The sequence below is a fragment of the Peromyscus maniculatus genome, chromosome 10 (assembly GCF_049852395.1).
Source record: "Peromyscus maniculatus bairdii isolate BWxNUB_F1_BW_parent chromosome 10, HU_Pman_BW_mat_3.1, whole genome shotgun sequence".
Lineage (NCBI taxonomy): Eukaryota > Metazoa > Chordata > Mammalia > Rodentia > Cricetidae > Peromyscus > Peromyscus maniculatus.
The window spans coordinates 7,116,533-7,134,549 of record NC_134861.1 but is presented as its reverse complement, the minus strand read 5'-3'; the positions used below and the strand labels follow the sequence as shown (position 1 = coordinate 7,134,549).

Genomic DNA, 18,017 nt, shown 5'->3' with positions numbered 1-18,017 from the left:
TCAGGGCGCCCTGGGGGTGGTGGCAGCCGCTGCCAGCGTTATATGATAACTTAAAAAAAAGAAAATCTGTTCAAGTATCCTGAAATGTTCCGTGTAGGAGAGCCCGGAGTCACAGGCCCACGGCTGCACTCGAAATAGAGCCCCGTGCCCTGGGGACCTCGCTGCCGCCTTATTTCTCATCCCTAGATGCTTAGTGCGCAGTCTCGTTCCCGAGCCTGGGACTCAGGAGGCCCCCGTCGCCACCAAAGTCACTCTTCTTCCTGCAGGGAAGATTTAAAATATTGCACTCACTTTTGATTATGGAGACATACGTGGATGTATTATATAACGATCCCCTTGTTCTCGTCACCCACCGCCCCGCAGGTCTTACCTGTGGTCCCAAGCTGTGGCGTCCATGTGCCGTGTGACTTGAAGCAGATCGCAGACATCTTTAACTTTGGTTGATAATACTTCCATATGTGTCTCTTTACTTACTTTTAATTTGAAATTACATTTCTTTATTTGCAGGGGTGGGAGTACTCTTAGAGGTCAGACGACCACTTTGGGGAGTGGGTTCTCTTCTTCCGCTCTTGTTCCAGGGACTGAATTCAGGTTGGCAGGCTCTGTGGCAAGTGCTTCTACCTCCTGAGCCGTCCCCACCCCCCGATCCGTATGCATTTTATGTCTAACACATGACAAGAATTCTGTAATGCTGTCACCTAGCCTGTTAATATTGAAATTTCACCAATTGGTTTTAAATTTTTCATTTTTTTCATTTTCATGTGTGTGTGTGTGGTACATGTGTGGGTGTATGCACGTTTGAATGTGTGTGCGCACATGTGTATTTGTGGGTGTGCATGCACATGCATGCAACAGCTCATGTCAGGAACCAGCCTTGGTCACTCTTGTACAATATTACTTGAGCAGGGCCTCTCAATCAAACCCAGAGTTCACTTTGATGTGGCCAGGCTTGGTGGTCACTGTGCTCAGGAGATGCCCCCTGCCTGCCTTTCTGAAGCTGAGCCATGTGACTCCTGGGGATCTGCACTCCAGTCTTCTTTCTTCTACAGCAAGCAGTTGAATGGCCGAGCCGGCTCCCAAGCGCCGTCTTTCACAATTTCTAAGTCTCACATACCTGCAATTCATTAATGCTTATCTTCAGATTTGTAGAGGATACTTTTTTAAGTTGAAAATAGATTTTAAAAAATTTATTTATTTATTTATTTTATTTTATTTTATTTTATTTTATTTTTGAGACAGGGTTTCTCTGTGTAGTTTTGGCGCCTGTCCTGGATCTCGCTCTGTAGACCAGGCTGGCCTTGAACTCACGGAGATCCACCTACCTCTGCCTTCCCGAGTGCTGGGATTAAAGGTGTGCACCACTGGCGCCTGGCAAAAATAGATTTTTTAATACCATGTATTTTGATCATGGTCTTCCCTCCCCCAACTCCTCCCAGATCCTCCCCACCTCCCCACCCACACAAATCTATACCTTTTCTTTCTCTCTCTCATTACGATACAAACTAAAAAAATCATTAAGATACAGGCAACTAAAAAAAAAAAATAAAATAAAATCAGATAAAAATGAACAAACCAGAATAGTGGAAGATTTTTTTTGTTTGTTTGTTTGTTTTTTTTTTTTTTTTTGGTTTTTCGAGACAGGGTTTCTCTGTGTAGCTTTGCGCCTTTCCTGGAACTCACTTGGTAGCCCAGGCTGGCCTCGAACTCACAGAGATCCGCCTGGCTCTGCCTCCCGAGTGCTGGGATTAAAGGCGTGCACCACCACCGCCCGGCGTAAGATACTTTTAATGTTGATATAATTTTAAATTTGGAGGTAAGTTACAGGAATAGTGTGAAAACTCCTGTGCCCTTCACTCGGTTCCCAAATAGCTAACATGCTGTTTGCCTTATGTGGGATATTTACATGTATTATTATTTAAGAGTAATTACAGTGAGGCCCATTATCCTTTCCTTCCTCCTTCCCTCCCTCCCCACTTCCTTCCTTTTTTTTTTAAAGACCAGTTCTTCCTGTGCCGTCCATGCTGGCCCTGAATTTCGATCCTCCTACCTCCAGTTCCCGAGGGCTGGGGTTACAGCCTGCACCACTCTCCAGGGCTCCATTGTCATTTGCTCTTTCTGTGTGTATTCCTTAAGGCAGGACATTCTCTCCATTCCTCAGCACAAACCATGACGCAATGCTGCCCATAACCCACAGGCCGACTTGGTCCACCATCTGCCTCAGGGTCCTGTGGAGACGCAGGATCCAGTGCAGGGCTCTACAGTCTACATTAACTTCAAGCAGGTCCATATTTTGGGTTCCCCATTCTTCGTAATTTTGACATCGGTGGTAACTACGTGGCAGTGGCTGCAGAGCGCCTGGCTGTGGGGTCTCTTGCTGTCTCTGGGTGTTTGGAGTCAGGTCCTGCAGTTTTGGCAGGAGCGTTTCAGAACATGGTGCTGTGTCCTCCCCAGCACACCCTGTCAGGAAGCATGTGACGCTGATTTCTTGTTCTATTATTAGCGCGTAACTTTTATCACTTGGCCAAGGTGGTGCTTGCCAGATTTCTTCACTGCAGACTTAATGAGTTTTATGATTTATTTTATTTATTTATTTATTTTTCTATTATCAGCTTGATACAGTACAAATTCTTATCCTAATAGTGAAATGTTTCATTGAGGCTTACCCAGTGATTGAGTAAAACCAAAACTTATTCTAAGCCACGGTCATCCTAGGGTCCCCCCTGCTTAGTAGCCTCCCTGGATCTGTGGGTTGCAGTCTGATTGTCCTTTGCTTTATATCTAGTGTCCACTTATGAGTGAGTACATACCATGTTTGTCCTTCTGGGTTTGGGTTACCTCAGTCAGGATGGTATTTTCTAGTTCCATCCATTTGCCTGCAAATTTCATGCTGTCATTGTTTTATCATTCTTAATTACTTAAGTAATTAGTGTTTTGTTTTGTTTTTTAAATCAAGTGTATGCTGTGTGTCTGTGTGTGTGCCACATATGTACGGATGCCCACTGAGGCCAGAGGTGTCAGATGCCCTGCAGCTGGAATTACAACTAGCTAGCTGTGTGCCCTGGAGGTGCTGGGAATCAAACCCAGGCCCTCTGAAAGAGGGGATGTGCTCTTAACTGCTGAGCCATCTCTCCAGGCGGGTAGGTGCTTTTATAGGAAGACACATTGACGCCGTTAACTCCTGTTGCCGGACAAACTTTCATCCAATGGTATGAGGGTCCTTTGATGATTCATACCCCAAAGCATTAGCTCTTGGGTTGATGACTGCCAATATGTGATTTTTCAGTTAACGCCACCCCTTCCACATTCTCAGTAGGCATTGTCCTATATCCTCCTTTATGTATTTATCTATTAATTTATATGTATCAGTATGAGCCCATGGAGTTCAAGTTTATTGTGTATTTTGATGTTCAAATGCCTAGCATTGCTTGAAGGATCTTTAAATTCTTGTGTTATCATTGTTACTATTTTATGTGTATAGATGTTTAGCCTGCATGTGTGCCTGGTGCCTCTGGAGGCCAGAGAGGGTATGGGATTCCCTGGAACTGGAGTTACAGATGGTTGTGAGCTGCCATGTGGTGCTGGGAATGGAACCCAGGTCCTCTGGAAGAGCAGTCAGTGCTTTTAACTGCTGAACCATCTCTCAGCTCCACTGGGGAATCTTTTGTTACAAATATTGGTAAATTTCTGGATCCACCCAATCCACTCTGCGTTCTGTAATGGTGCGACTCAATCACTGTTTTCACAGTTATTAATAGGGATAAGTGTGTAAACTTAGCTTCCCCTTATCAGCCATTGGTTGCTTAATGGTATAGTTCATGTGGCATGAAGAAGGCGATACAGGTTTCTTTATTCACCATTAATTAAATAAACGAGTTGAATCTCCCACAGAACTCTGTGCATGGAGTTGGACTATGACCCAGGTTTAGCAGTGATAGGAGAATCCCAGGGCATGGGAGTGTGTGGTGAAGTGACAGTTCCAAGGGCTGCTGGACGGGGCCTGGGCTGTGGAGGGACGTGTCTAAGTAGTAGGACTGTACCAGGCAGAAAGACCAACCTACGGGGTGAGGGAACAGCATGTGGGCAGAGGGAACAGCATGTGGGCAGAGGGAACAGCATGTGGGCAGAGGGAACAGCATGTGGGTAGAGGGAACAGCATGTGGGCAGAGGGAACAGCATGTGGGCAGAGGGAACAGCATGTGGGTAGAGGGAACAGCATGTGGGCAGAGGGAACAGCATGTGGGCAGAGGGAACAGCATGTGGGCAGAGGGAACAGCATGTGGGTAGAGGGAACAGCATGCAGGTAGAGGGAACAGCATGCAGGCAGAGGGAACAGCATGCGGGCAGAGGGAACAGCATGTGGGCAGAGGGAACAGCATGTGGGCAGAAGGAACAGCATGTGGGTAGAGGGAACAGCATGCAGGCAGAGGGAACAGCATGTGGGCAGAGGGAACAGCACACAGGTAGAGGGAACAGCATGTGGGCAGAGGGAACAGCATGCAGGTAGAGGGAACAGCATGTGGGCAGAGGGAACAGCATGCGGGCAGAGGGAACAGCATGTGGGCAGAGGGAACAGCACACAGGTAGAGGGAACAGCATGTGGGCAGAGGGAACAGCATGCGGGCAGAGGGAACAGCATCTGGGCAGAGGGAACAGCATGTGGGCAGAGGGAACAGCATGTATCCAGAGCAGGCACAGCCAGGAAACTGGGAGGCTGCAGGTGTAGAAGCACCAACCAGGGAGGAATGAGTGAGCTCAGGAAGGACTGAAGACGTCTAATAAAAGGCAGGGAGTAGGTAAGGGGTGGGGCCGCGGGTGCAGCTCAGTGGCAGAATGCTCACCAAACCTAAAATGTTCAGAAAACGGGGTTCAGAAAGGAATTGTCTAGGGCAGGCCGTGGGTAGGTACATAGGAAGACGGAGAAGCTGTGGCTGCTTCTAGGGGAGGTCACCATGGCCCGTGTGGGGCTGGGCAGGGAAACTGGGGCAGGGAGGATGGAGCTGAGAGACATCGAGGGGCATGAGGAGGACTTGGATTCTGCCTGTTGAAGCTCAGGGCTGAGGCTCAACCCAGCTTACAACTATAACGCCGTGGAAAGACATTGTGGGCTCATCTTTCTGTATCGGGAAGCAAGTAAACAAACACATGACAACATGCGGTCACTCATGTTCTACTTGGCAAGACATCTCGGTGAAAACTGGGCAGCCGAAACACTTGCCTGGCATTCTGTGGCAGGCTTTCAACCCGATCCCAGGACGTGCTGAGCCGTCTCCAGGCCATGGTGGTGCTCCAGCATGTCAGAGGAACCCCAAAGGTGGGTGTGATGGATGTCGAGTGAGTGAAACTGGTGGGTGGAGTGAGGTGTCCTGGATCTGTTCCGCGATCGCACATACTTCAGCATTGGTTCACTCAGCCCTCGTACCGTTGTGAAGCGCTCCTCAGTGCTCCCCTGAGCCAGATGGGGACCAGGCAGGCTGTGTCTCGTGGGACTTGGGAATTAGCTTGCAAGTGATAGATACAGACTGTCACCAGATAAAGCAATGCATTATTTCTGAGTACCTACTCCGGTATTCTCCATCAAAAGATGCGAGTCCCAGCAACCAAGAAATGTGTATTGTTCAACTTTCTTATCTCTATTACAAAAAGGCCTGATGGTAGCAACTCTTATCTTGGCTCATAGTTCTGGACGGTTTAGCCCTTGGTCATTTGGCCCCATCTGCTTGGGCAGAACACCATAGTGGTGAGAATGTGGTCAAGGAGAGCAGTTCACCAGGAAGGGGAGGAAGGGGAAGACTTGGCTTGTCTTCTCTGTCTCCCCCCTTTTAATTCATCTGGGTCCCTAGCCTGCCCACATTCAGGGTGGGTGCCCCTCAGAGTCACACCCAGACGTGTGTCTCACCAGCTTCCCAGGTGATTATTCTAAATCTAAATTAATTCTAAATTAAACTTGTTGATAATTCTGGTATAATATTAGAGGGACCAGCCTTAATATTATACATCCCAGGGGCTCAGGAGAGAGAACTACGAACAGCGAGGACTATTTTCGGGAAATAGAATCTCAGCACACCGAGCTCTTAGTCCAGTCATTTATTCTTCCAAATCTTCTTCCTCTTCCTCCCATGCCCTGGGAGTCCCGGTATATATACACTTACAAGCAGTCATCCCTTGGCAGTGCAAAGCCAGGCTTCCAGGATCAAACGGAGGGGTGATAAGAATCACATAGAGGGGCAATAACCGTTAACTATCATTTGCAACCCCAAAGGGAAGTGACCAATGGGGAAACGAATAAACTAAAGGCTAAATTTGGGTAATATCTAAGAAGAGGGATCTTATGTGCTCCACTATAGTCTTAAACGTGATTGGTAGAAAATGTTAAGAATCTATAAGTTGCTAGGTCAATGGGAGAAAATAAAACTGTCTTCTTTTTTCCTGTGGCTCCTATCTGTCCAAGCTATCTGTCCTTTTTCTGCAGGGTGGGGGAAGGTGTGCTTGGTCGCTAGGCAACCTGTGTACAGCTAGATACCTTTGGTGATAGTTAAAGGGAGATCTGGAACTAGAGGTAAGATTTGGGAAAGGAGGAAGTTAAGCTTAATTGGCACAGGTGCCAGGCCTTCTCAAACAGGTAGCCTGGATACTTAAGTCTGTTCTTAGAGGGTACAGAGGTATCTCTGATAAGGTACTTTCCTCAGTCTGGGGATGGACCTGGCCGGATGCTGCCAATGATGATAATTACAGGGAGGCTTGAACTGGGGTTCTGGCCGTGCATAGCTGTCAGTGCCCAAGGTTACCTAAATATTCCTTTTGTAGAAGGGAAATGGTGCCCAATAAATGATGGAAAAGCTACAATAGCACACAAGAAACTCATAGCAGGAAACAGCTAATAATCACAAGCCAAATATCACCAATGATGATAATTACAAGGAGGCTTGGACTGGGGTTCTGGCCATGCATAGCTGTCAGCACAGAAGGTTATCTAACTATTCCTAGAAGTGGTTAGGTAAGGAGTTAGAGGTCTATAAAGTTAGTAAGGCTGTAAGAAAGGAGGGTCCGAACTAAATTGTGTAAAGCTATTACTTAACATCCACCTGACCTAGGCGGTGTCTCCTTGTGGAATTTTTCTTAAATCAGGAGACTAGCATGTGGACTGTTATTACTGTTAGTCCTTGAAAGTGGCCAAGGGAGATATCTGATTCCAGAGAAAGCCTTTCCTGAGCCTGTTCTCCAAATACCTGGAATGTGTATGTCCAGAGAGTGCTCAGTCCACACTGTTAGCCCTTCTTAGGGGAAAGTCAATTGGGAAAGCTATGAAGGCACACATGATTTTCATAACAGAATACAGCTGATATATAACAAGCCAAGTAACACCAAAAGCTCCTTGGAATTTGGCTTCCTCTGGAGGAATTCCTTGATCCCTTCAGGTAGTGACTTCGCCATAACCAGCTGAGTTCTTATGATATATTCCTGCGGCCCTCAGCAGATAATGAAGAGGAGTTATCACATGCTCTGATTCTAGCTCTGGCTCTGAGGTTAACCAGTTCTATAGGCCAGAACTAGATTTATCTTGCCCTGAATTCTTCCCTTTCTGTAAAGTGGGGCTGATTCTAACAGGTGCCTTCCTCTTGGAGCACACATGATAAATACACGCTAAACAATGTCTGCATTGCCCGCTTCGAGGGCAGCGTGAGGACTTATGATTATGTTGATGACAGTCCCCGTGGGAATAGAGGCACAGTGTGGACATAAGTCACATTGATAAAATGCTGTGCCTTATGCTTTGCTGTCTGCCATACTCTGGGTACTAATTTCACATGGTGAGCTTCAGGAGCAGGAGACTGCCTTGCAAGCCTCCTTTTACGATTTCATCAGAATATACTTATATCAAGAGTGTCCTTGTAGCCGGGGCCCTTATTTAGCGTTTCCCGAGGGAGGCTTTAAATGCAAAAATGAGGCCAGGCAAACTGAACCGGGTCAGGTCTCACAGTGACACTCTCCTTGCTGGAGCTAACCTAAGTGGAGGCTTCTCTTTGCTGGCACCACAACAGCTCTGATGGTTTCGGGGAATATACATGCAGGCTGTGGGGAGGCAGGTCTGTGGATCCCCGTGGCCAAGCTGACAGTGAACTAGTGGCTCTGTCCTGTGTGTCCTCCATGTCCAGCCTCTGTGCGAGGACAGGGAAAATATTCTTGCCTGGTGTGTGTGTGTGCGTGTGCGTGTGTGAATGGGCACATGCATGCAGAGGACAGAGTCCCAGGAATCAGTTTTCTCCTTCCACGATGAGATCCAGGGATCCAACTCCAGCCATCAGGTTTGCTTGGTAATTAATGCCTTTAACCCCCTGAGTGGTCTCACTGTCTCTGACTTTTGTCCACTCTTAAAATGGGACCAAAAAAGGTTGCTTTCCAGTACAGAGGTTCCTCAAAAATTAAAAAAATAGTTACTTATCTCAAAGAATTAAAGTTAGGACCTCAAAATGATGTTAGGACTCCCTTGTTCGGCAATATTCACAGCAGCCAAAACACAGGAACTAGCCCATATCCATCAGCAAATGAAGGGTTAAAAAGAGGGTATATACATATGATGGACTATCATTCAGCCTCACACAGGAAAGGAATCCAGCCATAGATAAACCTGGAGTGAAATGAACCAGTCACAGGGAGACTTACATTACACAATTCCACTTAGAAAAGATGTCTAAACTAGGTAAACCAACCGAAGCACAGATTGTAACTTCCGTCGCCAAGGACTGGGGGACAGTCATTAATCACAGGTGTAAAATCTCAGCAGGAGAGAAGAATGAGCGCTGGTAATGTGCTCCACGGCCCTGCCTGGAGGTGACGATGCTGCCTTGTGCACCTAGATGGGCACTGAGGATGGAGTCCCTGTTAAATTCTCATATTAAACACTTGAAGGGCCTTGCCGGAGAGCTGGCTCACAAGTCAAGAGCACTGACTGCTCTCTTCCAAAGGACGTGGGTTCCAATACTAGCACCCACAAGGTGGTTCACAACCATCCATAACTCCAGTTCTAGAGAATCCAACACCCTCTTCAGGCCTCTGTAGGCACAAGGCATACACATGGTACACAGACATAGATTCATATAATGTGCGCTCTCTCTCTCTCTCTCTCTCTCTCTCTCTCTCTCTCTCTCTCTCTCTCTCTCACACACACACACACACACACACACACACACACACCTTTAAAACCTTGAAGTGGGAGATTTGTCTCTTACCGATTTTAGTTATTCCTCCATTCCTTTATTTTCTTTTTGTGAGTTTTTTGAGACAGGGCTTCAAGTAGCCCAGGCTAGCCTGGAACTCCTGTGACTTTGAACTCCACTAGTTCCTTCTGCCTTTGCCTCCTGTTGGGTAGTGCATTTGTACTACCATATCTGGGCTCTTCCTCTCGTCCCCCTTTTTTGTCTCAAGTCCTTCAAGTCCTTTGTTGGATAGACTCATTGACACTGTGTCCCTCAGCTGGTGGCCTCTGTTTCCCAAGCATGTTTTTGTATCTAGCTTGAGATTAAGACACCTCTGCAAATGTGTTGGTCTGTGCATACCAGGTGGCCAGGATCCAGAGCAGCAAGCACTGGGCCTTTGGAGGCTCTGTGCTGTTAGTTACCTTTCATCCTGGCAGCAGAACTTGGCGGTATTATCCACATGGCACTGGTTTTGTGTGCATAAAAGCTGTAAAATTGAGGATGTCATAGATTACCGTGCCATGCTTCCAGAGAGCTGCCGAGGCCAGACAGTGTGCGCTAGGATTTGGTTCTTTGGGGCAGGCTCCTGAGAGGCCATTTTGTGACGCTGTGAAGATGAAACCTGAGTTGTAATGGAAACCCCAGCATGATAGATACCATGGGATGTCTCCTGAGGAAGGCTGCAGACACAGAATGGAGTTGCCCTGAGAGCGAGGCTGTGTGTGCCCCAGGCAGCAGGGCAGGAAAGGGAGGGCTACCCAATCTCTGTGGAGCCCAGATGATTCCACCACGAGCCTAAGATACCAGGCACGATGCTGTAGAATCAAGGGTTTCAGTCTCACTTTAGCCTGATCATTCTGGCTGCGTCCCATTCTTCCCAGCACAGAGAGAACATGTCAGCACGTGACACTGTCTGGCTTCAAATTGGCTAGTTGTCGATTTTCTCTTCCTGCCCTGGACTTGTGAAGTTAAGACACTGTTGGGAGCTGCAGTACCAGGGATGTACACCAGAGGGCGACACCTCATAGCTAGCTATAGACACCATGGTGAGTTGTGTCCGCCTGCCACATGGACTTTTCTAGAGGATACACAATGAGGAAACATGCTGTTGACAGCCCACCGAGGAAGCGTTTTGTGTCTTGTTCCCTTTGGTCTCCTGCTCCACTGTGACATTTCATATAAGGATCAACTTGGTGTGGATTAAGGCATCAACCAAGGGGCACAAAGGTGGTGGCTGAAGAACAAGTAGGAAGCTACGCCATTACAAGGAAGCCTGTCCAGTACAACCTCATCTTGTACTGCTCAGGCCCGTCCATACGCTCCCCATAGTCTCAGCTCCATCGTAGCATGGGGGCCTCTGTTTTCCTGAGAGAACTAAGGGCCGCCATCCCTTCTTCGGGCAGGAAGTAAAAACAGTCCTGTCAGTGATACAGGCCACTTCTTCCTGGTGGCTAGTTCCCTGGAAGTCAAAAGGAAGAAGTTTGAGAGAGAAGCGTTTGCAGGGTGGTGGTGGTGCAGCCGTTCACTCATCCTTGCCGTCTTCCTCTGTACCCATTCTAGAACCAGCCTGCTCTCTGTCAGGGCTTCAGCTGCTCAGTGACAGGTGCCCTGTCCGTGACCAGCCATTGAAGTATCAGAGAACCCCAGGGAATCCTTCCCTGGCTTACAGTCTGAGGGAAGTCTTCACGCCAGCGAAGGCACAGCAGCAGGAGTGGGAGGCGGCTGGTCACATGGCATCCGCAGCCAGGAAGCAGAGGGATATGAACGCTGTAGGCATTTGCGTCTAGACACTGTTTATAATCGTTATACCCATCACTCCCCGTAAGGGGTTACTATGTGACTCAGGGAATGACAGCCTAGACGGGACCCTTAGGGAACCAAAGACATGGCAAATGCTCTTGGAGGGAGCACAGAAGGTCTGCGTCCATTACACATACGCAAATCACGCAGTGGTGGGTTTTGAATATGAGATATCCCACAAGCTTATGTTTGAACACAAACCTGATGGCTCCATAGAAACCATAGACAATTTAGGAGACAGGACCTAACTAGAGGAAGTAGGTCCCTGGAGGAAGGACTTTGACATCTTTATCAGGTCCCTGGCCCTGCTTCCTGGCTGCCATGAAGTAAGCTCTTCTGCTCAGTCACACCTTCCCCGCAATGGCAGACCACCAGCTCTGAAACTGTTGGCCACGCTGAATCTCCTCTTCAACTGGTTTATGCCAGGTGTTTAGTTACAGTGATGTAGGAATAACTAACACAGAAAACCGGTGTTAGTGGGACTCTTGTGACCAACCCTGACCATGGGGAGAAGCTAAAGGAAGCTGAGAATGCTGTAAGCGGAGCTTAACGAACGAGTGTGGGAACGTGGAACACTAAGGTACCCATAGAAAGGTGGACAGTGATGGCCGGGCCAGCGAGGTTTCAGACGGCAGTGAGAATTCTACTGGAATTCTCTCTTGAGGCCGTTCATGTGTCATTCCTGCAGATAATTTATCTCTCGGTATGTCCCGAACCCTTGAGTAAAGCTAAATTTATAATGGACTAAATTAATTTGATGGAGGAAAACTTCAAATCAGGATAGCCGTCAGGTTATGGCATGGTTATTGTCGGCTGCTTTTAGCCAAGCTTACAGTGAGAATCGGCATCAGAAAGCAGGATGGAAATGTTGGGAAAACGTTCAGTTTATCCAGAAACTGAACCATTTAACATAGACAAGGAAGGCTTGGTAGTCTAGGAGATTCGTGTCATTGAAAAGAAATCAAGCATTTTGCATTGGAACAATCAGAAAGATGCCTTCAGCATTTCTCAACGGTTGGCCAGACCCAACCTATGGCCGGATTAAGAGCATCAAGGTTTTAATTCATTTGCTTTTTTAAAAAAAAATTATTTATTTTTATTTCATGTACATTGGTGTTTTGCCATGGGTGTTGAGTCTCCAGGAACTGGAGTTACAGACAGTTGTGAGCTGCCATGTGGGTGCTGGGAATTGAACCAGGGTCCTCTGGAAGAGCAGCCAGTGCTCTTGACCACTGAGCCATCTCTCCAGCCCTCATTTGCTTTGAGAGATGCAGAACACCCTGCACATAGTCACATAGTTCCTGTTTCCAGCAAACCTAGGAACTCAGAGACCTTAGTCTGCTGTAGTCCTTGGGGACCTGCTTGAGTGAGTGTCATCCCCATGATACTGGTTATGTAGGCTTGCAGAATGCAGGATTTACAGGGTCATGAAGCATCCCACCAGAATGTCAAAGGAGGCAGGGGAGGCAAGTCAGAGCATGGCAGGATCATGTTTCCTGTAAACATCCCTGAGAGGGATGGAGCTGTGAGCAGAAAGCCTGAGCTGCAGTGGAGAATCCAAGATGTAGAGATGCCAGAAATGGCTCCTTAGACAGCTGCAGTCAATGAACAGGCAAAGAGATGCCACTTGAAGTCCAAACAGCAAGGTGACAGGGCGGGACTTCCCAAGCCTGCTGGTGCCATCCTGACACCAAATCCCCCGGACTCCGGTGATCTACAAGATGTTCTGTCTGCCCTGCTGGGTTTTGGTCTTGCTTTGTTCCCAGTCCTATTTTTGTGTCCTGATTTCAACCCCCTTGGCATTTTACAGAGCCCCATAGCTAAGAGTTTGCTTGCGTCTCAGAGAAGACTTTGAACTTAGACTCTTGAACACGTAGGAGAACTGGAGAAGGAGCAAATGCGTTTTGCATTTTGAGATGTTCATGAACTGGGGTGGAATGTGGTGGTTTAAGTATGAAATGCTCCCCATAGGCTTATGTTTTGAAATCTTGGTTCCCAGCTGGTGGTACTATTTTGGGGGTCATGCTTGACTGGAGGAAGTAGGCCATTAGGGGCACGCCTTGAAAGATTGGTCAGATCTCTAGATCGCTACCCTTCCTCTGCTTTCTGGACACTATGATGTGAAGGCCCTGCTCTCCGATGCCCTGTCTTCCATGATGGACTGACAGTTCAAAGAATGAGCAACATTCATTTTTCTTCCATCAAGTTTATCTTGGCTCTTCTGACAACTCCAGGAGAAGTAACTAGTACACTAACTAGCCTGAGGTGGCCGCCATGGCTTGGAGAACGCCTCATTGGCTGTTACAAGCTTCGGAGTTCCAACAGCTGCTGTCCTGGCAAGGTCACTGCTGACAGTTATTTGGCTTTGAGTCACTGAAGGGCACGTAGTAGGTGATGGCCACAGCAGGTTGTTTAGCAGTTATGGCACCTGCTGATACTTTGTCCCTGTGTGCCCTGATTTTATCAGATGGCACACTGAAGCCCCGACACAAACACCCTGTTAAAGGCGCACAGTTCCCTTATTGTGAGTGTTGCTGAGTGTCCTGCTGTGACTGGGTGGCCATGCCATGGCCTGTGCAAACGAGGCCACTGCAGCTGCCCGGGGCTGGAAAATGATGGCTTTGGGCTGTTTCACACCTCCATGAACCCTCAGTGAAAGGGAGGGAAGTTGCCAACAGGGTTGCCAGTTCCAGCAGGCTGAGTAGAGCAATATTTCACTGTCCGGGCTTCCGAGAGACTCTGGAATGTTCATCCTCTTAACATTATCTCAAACAGGATTTTTAAAAATGTATTTATTGGTTTTTGTTTGTTTGTTTGGTTGGTTGGTTGGTTTTTTTTGTTGTTGTTGTTTTTTTTTTTTGGTCAGAGACAGAGTCTCATGTAGCTTAGGATGGTCCCAAACTCACTGTGTAACCTAGACGTGCTTTGAATGGTTGAACCTTTTGTCCAGGCCTCCCAAATGCATTGCAGCTGCGTGTCAACACACCCAGCTTTCTACTACAATCCTCTAGATTTTTAAGTTACATTTATTTACTGTGTGTGTTTCTTCCCCCCCACCTCTCTCTCTCTCCGTGTGTGTGTGTGTGTGTGTGTGTGTGTGTGTGTGTGTGTGTCCCCGTCCGTCCTCTATGGAACTTGTGGAGGTCGGAGGACAGTTTGCAGGAGTCAGTTCTCTCCTTCCATCATGTAGGTCTTGGGGATTGGACTCAGGTCTTCAGGCTTAGCAGCAGGTGCCTTTATCAATGAGACACCGTAATGGCTCTCAACCAGAGTTTTTAAAGGGAGAAACAAAGCATTTTATAAACACGATGAGCAGGAACGCCACCCTAAAGGGCAATCTGAATTTTAGGATGTGTCCCTGAATTCTAGGCACTTTTCAGACTGAGTTTGAAACCACTGAAGTGAAAACAAAGCTAATGTAGTAAACAGGATAAAAGTAAGCCCGTGTTGCTGGCCCAGAGCGGATTGAAGAAGACAATCTAGACAAAGAAGAGTAGAGCTGAAATCCAAGGCCAGAAACCTCACTGGACTAGGAGATTCTGAAAGGCCATTAGCCCCAGATTTATACAGCCCACTACACGATTTCTTCCAAATAGTACAAAGAAAAAATAAACTGAAAAATTGAAAACCTTGATTTAAAAAATATTTATTTTGAGTAAAGATTTATTTGGGTGCTAGGTAACTAGAAAAGCTAATGGGCTTTGTTTTCATTTTCTCAGATGTTATTATTATTTTAAAAATTTTAAAAATGATTCTCCCAGCATCATTAGTCATATGTAATGATGAGTTTCATTATGACGTTCTCGTTATGTATGTAATTTATTCTGATCATATTCACCCCGTTGCCCTTCCCGTCCCCTGCCCCGCCCATCCCCCTCTTCTCAACCAGGCCCCCTTTACCGTCATGTCTGTTTTGCTTGCGTTGGTGGCTCCAGGATTTTCACTGAGTTGCTCCCGCGCCAGATGAGGGGCTGTTCTCAGGAGCGTCTGCGACTCACCAAACCGTAAGGTTCCAGGCCGCAGCTGAACTTCAATCGTCTGTCCAGTCTTTCCTTTCCTCTATTTTATAAAGCAATCCAGAATTCTGTATTTAGTGATTCTCTATGTCTGTGTACTAGTCAGGGTTCTCTGAGGAACAGAACTGATAACATATGAATATATAATACAAAGGGATAATTTATGAGATTGGCTTACACAGTTTGGTCTGCATAGTCCAACATTGTGTGTCTGTACACTAGAGACGAGGCCCCAGTGCCTGCTCGGTCCACCGCGCAAGATGCCTCAGCAGTTGCCATCTGGTGCTGCAGGCCTGGAGGGTTCCTTTTCAGCTCTTGTTGGAAGACTGAAGAAGCTGGGTTTTGACATCAATAAAGAAGGCAGCTGCAGGGGCAGCAAGAGTAGATGACCTCACCAGTAAGGGTAGATGCACTCCCCAGCAGGAGTAGATGCACTCCCCAGCAGGAGTAGATGCACTCATCAGCAGGAGTAGATGCACTCATCAGCAGGAGTAGATGCACTCATCAGCAGGAGTAGATGCATTCACCAGCAGTAGTAGATGCACTCCCCAGCAGGAGTAGATGCACTCATCAGCAGGAGTAAATGCACTCACCAGCAAGGGGAGATACATTTACCAGCAGGAGTAGATGCACTCACCAGCAGGAGTAGATGCACTCACCAGCAGGAGTAGATGCACTCACCAGCAGGAGTAGATGCACTCACCAGCAGGAGTAGATGCACTCACCAGCAGGAGTAGATGCACTCACCAGCAAGCTGTAAAGAAGAGCAGGCAAAAGCAGCCCCGCTTTACCCTCAGCTGTTTTTATATCTGGGCTGCCAAAGGAAGGTTCTGTTCACTCTGGGGGAGCCCCCACCCCATTAATCCTTTTAGGAAATATATTCACAGACCCACCCAGAGGCGTGTCTCTTCGTTGATTCCCAAGCAAATTGACAAGATTAACAATCACAGTGTGTAATCGTGGTTATGCTTCTTCTGATAAGTATCTTACTTCTCACCCATTCTCCAGTCCTTTGCTTGTACCTGCACAGACTGCTGGGTATTTATTATATATACAGTAGGTGATATATATATATATGGTGGGTTGTGATCTACACTATGCCCAGGGATGACTTACAGTGCAGCCCTGATTTCACACAGTGGCCTGGCTTCTTCCATCTCCCACCATGCATGAGACACTTTTGTCTGCTGTGTTTCCACAGAAACTTCTGGAGCTGTTGATTCTCTCTCTTTTCTGATAGTGGGCCCAGGAGACTCACTGTTTTGACTTTGGGTATAAGAGTCTAACTCCTTAATGTGCCTACCAGCTCTCCGTTTGGCCTTTGCCTGCTCCCCAGCTCCTCTGTCTCCCCTGCTGTCCTGTTCCTCTGCTCCCATGCTCCCCTGCGTTATGGTGCTGGGGCCTTTCCAGGTCTCTGAAAGCCCTGTGAATTCTCCTGGTCTTACAAGCGTGGCTTATGCCTAGAACACAGTCTGCCTAGCATGGTGCTGTTGGTTAGTCACTGTAACATTTAACACCCCAGCAGTCTCCAGCCTAAAATTAAATGCACGACGTGAGCCTTGTGACAGACACTCCAGCTCTGCCAAGTCTGCAAACGGAGTCCCTTTCCTCCGCTGCCAGCTCAGCTCTGGTCTCGCTTCAGCTCCACATCACTTTCTCTAAGAGGCGTGGTCGAAGCAGAGCAGAGTCAGAAAGGGAAAGCGTTCTTCAAACAGAAGGGGATTGTTTGTTTGGGTGTTGTGATGGCCGCTCTAACGTCAGCTGAGCACAATCTAGGATTGCCTGGAGAAGGGCTCTGAACGTGTCCGTGAGAGATTATCTTAATTACATTAATTGCTGTGGGAAATAATTACCATAGTTACAGTGGGCAGCGTCATTGGCTGGGCTTTAAGTAGCATCCATGTATTTGCTTATTGCTTTCTGCTGTGGATGTGATTGATCAGCTGCTTCAGACCCTGCCGCCTTGACTTCCCCACCGTGATGGACTAGACCGTGATCCCTGAGCCAAAATAAACCTTAAATTGTTTTCAGCGGGTTGTTTTACCAGAGGGACGCAGAAGGAGCTGGGATGGAAGCTGGTGCTGGAAGTGAGGCTGTTAGTGTCTGAACCTGACCACGTGGCTCTCGGGCCTTTGGAACTGTTTTGTAGGAGGAATGTGGAAGACCTTGGATCTTTGGTCTAGAAAAGCCACCTGATACTATAAGCAGAGGTTGATGGGCCATTCTGTCAGAGCTTAGAAGATAAGAGCACTGAGAGAAATGTGGATGAGGTTTCAGAGAACAAAGATTCTATCAGGAATCTACTAGGGGCCATACATGTATTTTTTGCCAAGAATGTGTTTCTGTTCTGCCCATGTCTTAAGAACCTGGAGTGAAGTAAATAAAAAATTACTATTTGCTTGGCATAGGTAATTCCAGGACGGAAGAGCATTCGTGTTGGAGCTGATATCAGCCGAAGGTGTCTGGGGGGGAAAACTCCATCTAGTGGGTCTGAATTCATGAAAATAAAGACAGCCTAAGCTGAAGGGGTTCCCTGCTTCTCAGAAGCAACCGCCTAAGGAAGTGTTTCCCCAGGGTCAGCACACTTAAACCGATGCAGCTGTGGTCCAGGGTGGCCAGACATCCTGAGCCGGGAAGAGAAGCTTGTCCACAGCATCCATGTGATTGCTAGTCATGAAAGCACCAAGGATGCAAGATCGAGGGCGTCATGGAGAGCAGCAGAGGCCAGGCACGGTGTAGCAGGGTTGGTGTCCATGCAGAAAGCCCCTGAGAATCATAGGAAACCGCTGGCAGAGGCTGGAGCTTCCCCGCTCCTGATAGAATCCATGTGTGCTGTGGGCAGCAGAGCTGGAATGTGGCGTTTCTGAGCCCTCTGGAGCTCGGTTGACTACATTCTGAACCGAAATCAACTTTCTCCCTTAAGCAGGCACAGAGCAAGAGCTTCCTTCTCCCATGCCCTTTATAGAGGCTGTCATCAGAAGGTGTGGCCCGGATGAAAGGTGGATCT

At 47.6% G+C, this 18,017-nt stretch overlaps 1 protein-coding gene across 4 annotated transcripts in view; it reads left to right on the top strand.

The window, feature by feature from the left end:
* Positions 1-18,017, top strand: part of Osbp2 (oxysterol binding protein 2) — a 159,348-nt gene that overhangs the window by 19,127 nt on the left and 122,204 nt on the right. The window contains exon 1 of one of the 4 annotated variants that reach the window (XM_076545806.1): positions 5,277-5,311. The exons of the other annotated variants lie outside the window; for them this stretch is intronic. Within the exon in view, the coding sequence (XP_076401921.1) occupies positions 5,292-5,311 (20 nt within the window). The 5' untranslated portion in view covers positions 5,277-5,291. Of the gene's footprint in view, positions 1-5,276; positions 5,312-18,017 lie in introns of those variants that run through there. 4 annotated transcript variants of the gene reach the window in all.